Here is a 9,768-nt window from a genome sequence, read left to right as displayed (position 1 = left end):
TGTATCTTGATGACAGTGTTATTTTGAGCTAGTTGCTGTTGATTAGACAACATTATGAGCAAACTGCTTGCCGGCGCGGGTAATGTGTGCCTTTTTACCTCTATGTATAGCGATATATTTTTATTCTAAAAAGAAATTTTAGTTGCTAAAAGGCTTAGATCAGCAATGGCAGGCCAGTAGATGCTGGTGTACCGTATGGGCTTCGATCATCGCCAGCAGCTGCAGGCCTTGAAGAAAAACAATCCTGATTTAGGAATATTTACGTTCGCCTTTCAAAACAGCATTTTTTTGATAAGCCTTGCAAGCCCGTGTGGGGAACATGAATGGTGGACTTGGAGGGAGGGCGACGCTATTTAGTTCACGTTGTGGCGTCGTGCGTCCCGCACAAAAGCTGCCTTATCGGACGCTCTGAAGCGCACGCGGCACATGTGTTTTCACGAGCGCAAAAAGACAAAATTAAAAAAATTACAAAAGCCATTGTAGCAGGGAAAGACCTAGTGTAGGCTTGGGCCGCCGGGAATGCATTTCGTCTACAAATGATGCGACTGGTCGGCTTTTTCAGGGCCAAGACTCACTACCAAGACTGACTCTGGCGATCTCACACCGTGGTAGTGAAAAATATTTTAGAGGCATATTCCTGCATTCTAGCTGTAAAGAGGTAAGAGGAGGCTTCTTGTGCTTTTATTCTTTTTGAGGATTTGCATGATGCAAAATAAGGAAGGACACATAGGGAAATTTTACTGGCTGATGTAAAAGTAGTGAAACCTTTTACTGAAACAGAGGAGCTTAGATACACAGGTCCCTCGGCACCCCATGACCCCATAACACTCAAAGGTTCATGTTCCTGCGGTCCAAACGCCTACAGCCCGGCCCGTGGTGGTATTCTGCGGTTCTATGTCCTCAGAGCGTAGCAGGGTCTTCCAGTCCTCCCAGATGGTTAGGTGCCCCAGATCCCGCGCTAGAGGATGCAGCGTGCATTGGAATAGGATGTGGGCGAGGGTGGTGGTGTGGTGGTTGCAGAGGGAGCAAGAGCTGAATCAACTCGGTGCCATGACGGTCGCGTTGTAAAAGGGTCAGAATAATTTTCGACCGCCTCGGACTTAAATCTAGCAATTACTAGGTAGAGCACAAGGAATTAATGCATTTCGCCACCGCCGAAACGCAACCGCAGCGGCAGGGATTCACTCCAGCGAACGTGCGCTCAACAACCCGAACACCATAGCCAGTGAGCCACTGCGGCAGTTGAGTTTGCCCGATCTAGGAATGGTGTTCGTGGGTACATCAACATCCCGAATGCTAAAACTATTGATGGGGCCGCAGAGCCAATTTCATCGTGATATCTGTCGCGACTCAAAATCAGCGACACCAGAAGTTGCTAGTAGCAAGGTACATGCCATACCTGCCTTAAACCTTTAGTGTTAACCTATACCTGTACCTAAAAAATTCACTGAAATAGTTTAGTTTCCTTGACAGTTGCAGAACGCAAAGAGTGAGCAGGAAAAGCATGGGGATGCTCGAGTAACCTTAGAAATAGAATGTTATAGCAATGGTTTTACCATCGTCGCAGCTTCTCTTCCGACTTCTGTGTCTGTTTCCGTTCGATTCATTGCAATATACGGCCAATCAACAACCACATTCGGACTGCTAGCTGCAGTAGGAGACATCCGCTCTGCTGCGACATTTGCATATATCGCGCATTTTTCTGATTTTTGGTGTCAATTCTCCATCTAGGTTGCTGTCTACAGACTAGGCCAGCAACGCAAAGCTGCCGTTGGCGACCAAGGCGAGCCTTTTTACCTCTTGACTCATCCTGTACCATTGTATGACCAAAGGGCTGCAACTACTGGTGCCGAGAATTAAGGAGCGAGCATTTGGAAGATGACGAAGAAGATAATTCAGCACACGTAACGCGAAAAGCTGGAGGATGAAACCCATATCGTGAGAGTTTGTGGCCGTAACCAAGCGTTCAAAGGCATCGTGAAACGAAGCGTCTCTGCTCGCGGTGACACTAGCTGTTAACATGTTTCGTATGGTACTGAGTTTTTTCTCTGCTGGATACCGTATGACATGAAGAGCCTATTTTTTTTCTATCACCGGTACACTACTGACTTGGACTTGAAGCTTGAAAACAACATAGTGACACGGTCTAGTCGGCGCAGAAGCGTCGCAGGAGGAGCACGCCGCGTATTTTGTCAGCGGCGCACGGAAAGATAGCGCACTGACGGCGTTCATGAAGCCGAATACTGGAATATGAGCCCTTTGCCAGATTAGAATTTGCATTTTTACGCGGTATCATCAAGAGTATGTGTGAAAAAGCCGGATTAATCGAGAGGGCCGTGACATCTCGCGTGGAGCTGTGGGATGAAAAGTGGGTAAAACATTAGTAAACTAGTGACGTAAACACGACGTAAACTTCGTTAGGACTTGTATGTATATAAAGGAATTGCGTGTAAAAGAAATTCAGGTAATCACTCGGGAATTCAAGCCCCGGCCGTTATGTTACATGTCAGACACGCTACCCACGGGCCACGAGAGAACGCTCGTACGGTCTGCTTAAAGCCAAGCTTTATATGTATGGCGTTTGGTCCTTCCCATAATATAGAAACTATTTCCGCGTCTGCATAGGCAAGAGGAGCTGCTGACCGCACCCACTAAAGCTAATGCGTCATACGCTAAAGGCGCAGCAAAGTATCCCCGAAGTTTTTTTGTCAAAAGAATTGACTTTGATTCGAGTAAATACCTCAAAGTCTCATGAAGCCCAATATTGAACACAAGAGTTTCAATCGCACCTAACGTTGCGAGGACAAGAAGATAGACTATACAGGGCTGAAGAAGCGCGGTGACTATCTCCTTGTGTCTGCTTAAGGGCTAGCTTCGTCACATGTGGTTAATTAATAACCCACGTTCGAACCAGGCCCCGGCAGTCACTTTTCGATGAAGACGAAGCGCAAAAGGCGCCCATGTTCTGTGCGATGACAGTGCACGCTAAAGATTCCCAGGTGGTCGAAATTAATCTGGAGACCTCCATGACGGCACTTCTTTCTGTCTCTCTTCTTTCACTTGCACCTCCCTCTATTCCCTAAAGGCGCGGTTGATACGTCCGCCCGGAAGTGACAGTTATGGCTTGTTTCATTTTCTCTAAAGGAAGTTTCAATTTTCACATCTCTATGGTGATCCTTGGTGAAAAATTTCGGATGCTAAGCACAAGGACACGGCATCAAATACCTGTGTAGGCGGGCGCATTTTGATATACGCGAAATGCAAAAAGGACTCGTCGGCTTCACGATATCAGTGCCCCTTAAATAGCCCTAGCTGGCCAAAATTATTCAGGAGCCTATCACTAGAGCGCCTCTTGCCCTCCATTCATTCCTTCATCCCTTCCCTCATGCCCCGAGTGCTGTGACCTCTTAAAGCGAACAGTTACGGTGCCGCTGCGTTCTTCAAAACTATTCATAAATGTTACATATTCATGTGCGTTCAAATTTGCAAGGCGCTACGGTATTACAATAAGACCCACCGTGGTGGCTAATTGGTTAGGGCACTCGGCTACTGAGTTGGAGTACTCTGGTTCGAACCTGGCCTCGGCAGCTGCGTTTCAAATGAGGAGCAATGCAAAAGGCGCCAACGTTATCTGCGATGTCAACGCACGTTAACGATATCCGAGTGCTCAAAATTTTTCCGGAGCCTTCCACTACGGCACCTCTTTCGTCCTTTCTTCTCTCAGTTTCTCTTTTAATCCTTCCCTTACGGTGCGGTTCAGGTGTCCATTGTCGTCATCACTACCGAGAACTGCGATCTTTACCGCGCCTTCAATTTCCTGATAACCAATCGAAAAATTACAATGAAGCGACATCATTATCATCATCAGCCTAACTACACCCACTGCAGGACAAAGGCCTTTCCCATGTATCTTCAATTAACCCTGTCCATTGCTAGCTGCGGTCACCGTATCCCTGCTAACTTCTTAATCGTATCCGGCCACCTAACATTCTGCCGCCCCTGCTGCGCTTGCCTTCTCTTGGAATCCACTCCTTTACCCTTAAGGACCAACTGAGGCTGACGAAACTTTATTTCGCTAAGCTCAGTGGATCGAGGCAAGTTAGCTGCGTGCGACCGGAAGTGGAGACCTTTGGCGACGCCAGCCCATTCGACGTGCATGGACTGAATGTCCGGATCATCGCTGGACCTGAGTTTCTGGACCTGAGGGATCAGGCGAGCGTTTTGATGGAGGCTTGCGGACTTTGCACGCCAATATCATAAGGTCGAAGTTATCTTTTTTACACACAAAGCGTTAGCAAGGATGGATATCTTTGTTTATGAACTGACTGGAGGAAATTTTATTTACATCTGTACACTTGCCAGGTTACCGGATACATTGACATTCACAAGTAAACATGAGGCTAAGCATGCAAGGCGAGCCAATTAAAGAGGTACGATAAGCATCATTGAGCAACTAACAAAAATTGCTTTGTGAGCGGATTAAGATGAGATAACATGCCTATTCACAGAAGAGTGAAACAGCATTAATCTGACGCGAAAAAAAAAGACCTTAGCGCCAGTTTAGTCTAAACACCAGAACAAGACAATCGTTGTTAACATAAATGAATGGGCACGACCACTGCCGGAGGAACTCTTCCTCTCCCAAGAAAAAGAGTTCCTATGACAAGAAACTGATCAGCTCCCTTCGAAGACCGCCAACTAATGCCTACACTACGCGGTGTCGAAAGCCACCAGCGACCGCGGTGCATCGATTGCGCCATAAACTAAAAATACCCGCAACAATTAACAGGCGAGCAAAACGGCCGCTGGGGAAGCGGCCGCGGGAGACAAAGCTCGCAATGCCCTGCCCACGGAATCCCGCATGAACCACGCGCCAAAAGACACGCGCTTCCACGCAGGTGACTGCAGCGTGGCGATTAGATTCCGGAAGCGGCCAATTCGGACAGGTAGTGGAGCGTAAAACACCCCACCGCTCTATCCGATCACAAGTAGGCGGCACTGCCAAACCAAGTTTCCAAAGTCGCGTAGATGGTCTGGGAGAGGCGTCGACGCTATGCGCGCCCAACGAAAGCGGCGCATTGGTGAGCGGCGAGCCGCCGGCATAGCAGGCAAAAACAGCGAGCCCATAATGTCCACCACACAGTCTGCAACGATGTTGACACCAGGTGCTACTGCGCTTACATGTCTAAAAAAGGCCACTGACGTAGCATAGAAAGTGGATGGCTGCTCTGATTGAGGTCCATGATTAACAGGGCCCGAGGGATTCAAAACGCGCAAAGAAGGGCCCAAAAACTACCGCGCTAGAGTTCGTGCCAAAAACGCGTCTCCCAGCAGGATACGCAAAATGCACTTCAAAGCTAAACACGAGGACGTGATGGACAAAGTTGGAAAGGCAAAACCGCCTCTCTCGCGTGGTTGTCCAAGAACAGCACGAGCCACAAGCTCGGTTCCGCCTGACAAAAAAAAAATAAAGAAATAAACTGTAGTCTGCACCCACCTTATGACGCGTAGGGGTGGTTTAACAATGTGGCAAAGGTACCAGAAGGCACCCAGCACGACCGACTGAACCAGGTAGTGCCTCTCAAGCAGAGGTAGGTCAAATTTCTGCGCCATCCGCACACGAGCTGTAATGCCCTCTACGACCGAAGACCACATACCATCCCACATTCCAGCACAGTCCAAGGTCACGCCTAAAATGCGCATCTGCGCACACCACTGCAAAGGTATCGCACATGGAATACGTCTCTGAGGAGACAACACAAAAAGGTAATAACTCTTCGAATAGTTAAGAGCAGCCCCCGACAAGGACGCGTATTCACGAAAAATGTTTAAAGATTCGAGCAGACTGCGTTCATCCGTTAAGTAGAGTGTAATGTCATCTGCACAAGCAGTGATGCGTACTGTCTCACTTAGACTAGGTTACCTTGCCTTCGCTTTAGATGCCTTGCCCAGGCTCTTAATTCCGTTTGGTACATGGTGGCTTAACGTTCCAAAGCGACTCAGGCTATGAGAGGCGCCGTAGTGAAGAGCTCCGGAAATTTCGACCACCTGGTGCTCTCTAACGTGCACTGACATTGCATTCTTCCCCTGGATTTCGACTATTGTGTCTCATAATAGTAATTAAATTGCGTTTGTTCCCTCACCCACTCTTCCCGCTTCCGGTCTATTAACATTACACATAGCATTTTTCTTTCTATTGCTCCCTGCGTGGTCCTCAACTTAAGCTGAACTCTTTTCGTTAGCCTCAACGTTTTTTCCCGGCAGGTGATTACCGAAACGATATAGCTGGTGTATACTTTGCGGTTGAGGAGTATATTGTTAAACTGCCATTCATGCCATTCATGCCATTCATTCATGAAGAATGAAGCAGCACATGTGAATGGCCGAATGTGTAGGCCATACAGCTGCCGCCGTAAAATTCGGGTGCATGTGCCCCTCTGGCAGCTTTTCCAGAGCGACAATTCTCTCAACCCAAACCGCCAATGCATAACCGGCCTTCGCAGGAAGGTCCTGCCGAGTCGGAATAACCGAGTGTCCATGTCTCATGCAGATCGGCTGTAGGCGAAGACGAGGGGATGAGCAGTACGTCGGCTTCGATGGGGCCCACAGTCGCCCAGCCGCACCTTCTGGATTGGCTGTGGAGCATTCCGCTTTTGACAGCCGGTGCCGCCTTTCTGAGCACCGTGGGAGTGTCGAATTACGGCTTCTTTTATGTCGTATACATGGAACACTACCGGATCTCCCGCGAGGAAGCTTCTTGGCCCGCAAGCACTCACTGTATTGTGTCCCACGTTATTGGTACGGAATTTAACGTTTCGACATGTTCTGAAATGTGTCGTTAAACCCTTCAAGAGCCGCATATAGGCTTAGTGTTTACACGACTCAGTCCAGGATCTTTACATATGAGCAAAGTAAATTGACAGCGCTTGCGATATACTACATGACCGAGAGGAGGAATAAACGCCGACAATTTTTTTTCAAGCTGGAAATGTTTTACCCTTTTACTCATTCCTTAAACTCCCACATATAAGTGGGCACAGACGTGCGTAATATGAGATATGCAGTGCAGTATGAGAGTGCGCACTGCGGGCCAGTGCGTGCACCGGCAGCATACTAAGCGCTTGCTCGCTGTGTTCGTGGATTCCGATCTCCCATCTATGTACAGCGTTTGAGGGCCGTTTCCATTCATATGACAGCGTCTTACGACAGCGGAAAGTTGCGCAAACCACGGAACGCGTGCATAGGGGGTCCCGTGATCGCAGTCTGCAGCCGCGCTCTAGCGGGGGACGTACTAGTAACAGCTCTTCCCTCAAAGACTGCAGGATGGGCATGAAGGGCACATGGCAGCAAAAGGGGATGAACATCACAGCAGAGTCGAGGTTGTGTTTTCGAGTTACACTGGCGGTACGGTGGGACTGGGCAACTGGCCTATTTCTGTAGTCGGTCCTGCAGGCATTTCTTGCATTAACTGAAAATACAGAGCGATCAATGTTAAGCATTGCGGATCTCTTGAAATCAGGCACTGAGAGATACAGGTGTCGCATAAGTAAAACGGAGCCCTCGTGCGGTAGACCAATTGCTAATCAGCGCGCTCCGTCAGCGCAACCGCTTGCTGAGAGCGAGGGTCCGACGGACCCATCCTACAGATTTGAGGCCGCCTTATTGCCAGAATGGGCTGAGCCGCGCTGGTTAAATCAGTGCTCTTCAGGGGCGCATTGAATGCTTCATGTGAAGGTATATCGTAAGCACGCATCGTGCCGAAAGCGTTGGTCTTTAGCGGCCCGCATTCCTAATACGTCAATAATACGACCACTTTCACAATGCTTGCCCGCGTGGCCGCCGCGGTTCGCGTTTGGCTTGGCGGTGGTTCTTCAACCGCTGAATCACGACGTCATGCGCTTAAGGTAGCCTTCTAAACGATAGTAAAAAACCGGACCCCTCAGACGGTGATGTACATCGCGCGTTCAAACGCGTACCTACAGCAGCGGAAATTGTGAAAATTCTAAGAGAAACTCATGGAGCACGATGTGTGCCAGCGATAATAAATCCTTGCATAGAACAATAATGAGCCCCTGACGAACATTGATGGAGGCAGCTCGGATTCGCCTGTGTTGGCGATAAGGCAAGCATGAAATCTTCAGATTCCTGTCTGCATGTTCTTCCCCTAGCAGAACGCAATGGGATGCAATTCGACCACCGCACGCGTTCTCCGTTTTAGTTTAGGGCCACCTGTGTGCGTGAAATTCATCTCTGCAGAAAACTTGCGCGGGAAAGGGGGCACAAATTCAGATATTTGTCGCAGTCAGGCACCTCATTGAATATAATCGAATAATGAATGTTTTAGAGACTGGAGTAAGAGTGAATGGTTGCAACTGAAACTTGGAGGCTGTCGTATTCATACAGTCGTATTCATTTCCATTTGGCGAAATTTTTTGAGGAGCCGTGTGTTCCAATATATTCGCTGCCGAATTTCATCTTCTGTTTCATTCTTCGTCCTTTCTTCTGTGGGCCGCACTTTGTTGCGTTTTATCTTCATAAATTTCAGCTCGGTCTGCGCATTTGCGCATGCAAGGCGGCGACGACCAGCGTTGAATTCGTCCTGGTGTTACGCGTCGTTTTGTCTTCCCGCAGCGTAGAGCGACCGGTGAAGATGATAGCTGTGTCGCTTTCACTTTCGGCTATCTAAATGGCATCAACGTCCGACGCACTCGCTGCGTCATATTAGGGAGCAGTTCTGCTCCAGCTGCCACCGCCTTGCGTGCGTAATAACGCGAAATCAGTTGACTGTGTAGGGACGAATATCTCTGAACATGCGTGCGCTATAAGAATTGTGCCAAACTGGGTAGTCTACAAATACGACCGTGTCTGTGCTTTCCATATGAACGTTCACGCTTCCGCTTTCGCATGAAAATTAACTAATACATTAGACTTAATTAGATGTCTGACGGTTACAATTATAATATCACTTTGGGTCTCTTTGGCCGCATAATTTAAATGCAGAAGTGAAATTTAAGTACCTGTCATCGTCTGATGTAAACAAATCAATAAGGCTTATTTCTAATTACAATTTATAGTAGCAGTATAATAGTTTTTGATGCATAGATCGCAGAACGTATCCAAAATGGTGTTCAGTGAAGTAATTACGCCTGAGAAGGGTTAATGCTATACACGATGGCAGTGGCATGTTTCATTATCAAAACCAATTTCTTTTTCAAAGCTATAAACAACGATGAAAATATAGCAGTCATTGCAACAGGAATAGAAGTGCTTGTTTGGTGCATATGGGTATGCGGGGCAAAGCAAGACGTTTTTGGATGGGCTCTACCCAACTGTTAAACCTGCACATGGAGGATGCCAACAGTCGCCGACACCTAGAAAAGCATAGTGTGATGTTTTTATTTTTTCTATTATTATTCAATGAGAAATAAGTGAGCAATTGTTTGCTTACTGGAAGAAATTGATTCGAAAGTAGAAGAAAACAGAAACCACAAGCCGTCGGCAGGATTCAAACCCACGATAATCGAAGTTAGGATTCAAACCTACGAAATTATAAGTCGTCCATGGGACAAAACAATGCCGTGTTGCGGCTGGACGATCGTTTTGAAGCACATCGAGCCAACTTAACGAGCATTCTTTGCAAGACAGAGCACTTCGTTTCTTTTAGAGTGCCGTCTTATTTTTCCCCACAGATGGAGCCAAAATGCAAAATTTTGACAAGAAAATTGACAAGCAAATATCTGGACAGCAGTAGGGGGCCAAATCAGCAGT

General features: G+C 47.7%; 1 protein-coding gene across 2 annotated transcripts in view; it reads left to right on the top strand.

The window, feature by feature from the left end:
- Positions 1-500: 500 nt before the first annotated feature.
- Positions 501-9,768, top strand: part of LOC144121864 (monocarboxylate transporter 14-like) — a 30,689-nt gene continuing 21,421 nt past the window's right edge. Inside the window, exons 1-3 of one of the 2 annotated variants that reach the window (XM_077655280.1) lie at positions 501-658; positions 1,732-1,783; positions 6,551-6,798. In XM_077655280.1, coding sequence (XP_077511406.1) covers positions 6,576-6,798 — 223 coding nt within the window. In that variant the 5' untranslated portion in view covers positions 501-658; positions 1,732-1,783; positions 6,551-6,575. The remainder of the gene's footprint in view (positions 659-1,731; positions 1,784-6,550; positions 6,799-9,768) is intronic. The other variant, XM_077655281.1, reaches the window with a different exon arrangement.

Source organism: Amblyomma americanum, chromosome 2, assembly GCF_052857255.1.
Source record: "Amblyomma americanum isolate KBUSLIRL-KWMA chromosome 2, ASM5285725v1, whole genome shotgun sequence".
NCBI lineage: Eukaryota > Metazoa > Arthropoda > Arachnida > Ixodida > Ixodidae > Amblyomma > Amblyomma americanum.
Note: the sequence above shows the minus strand (reverse complement) of the source record. Positions and strands in the feature narration are given on the sequence as shown.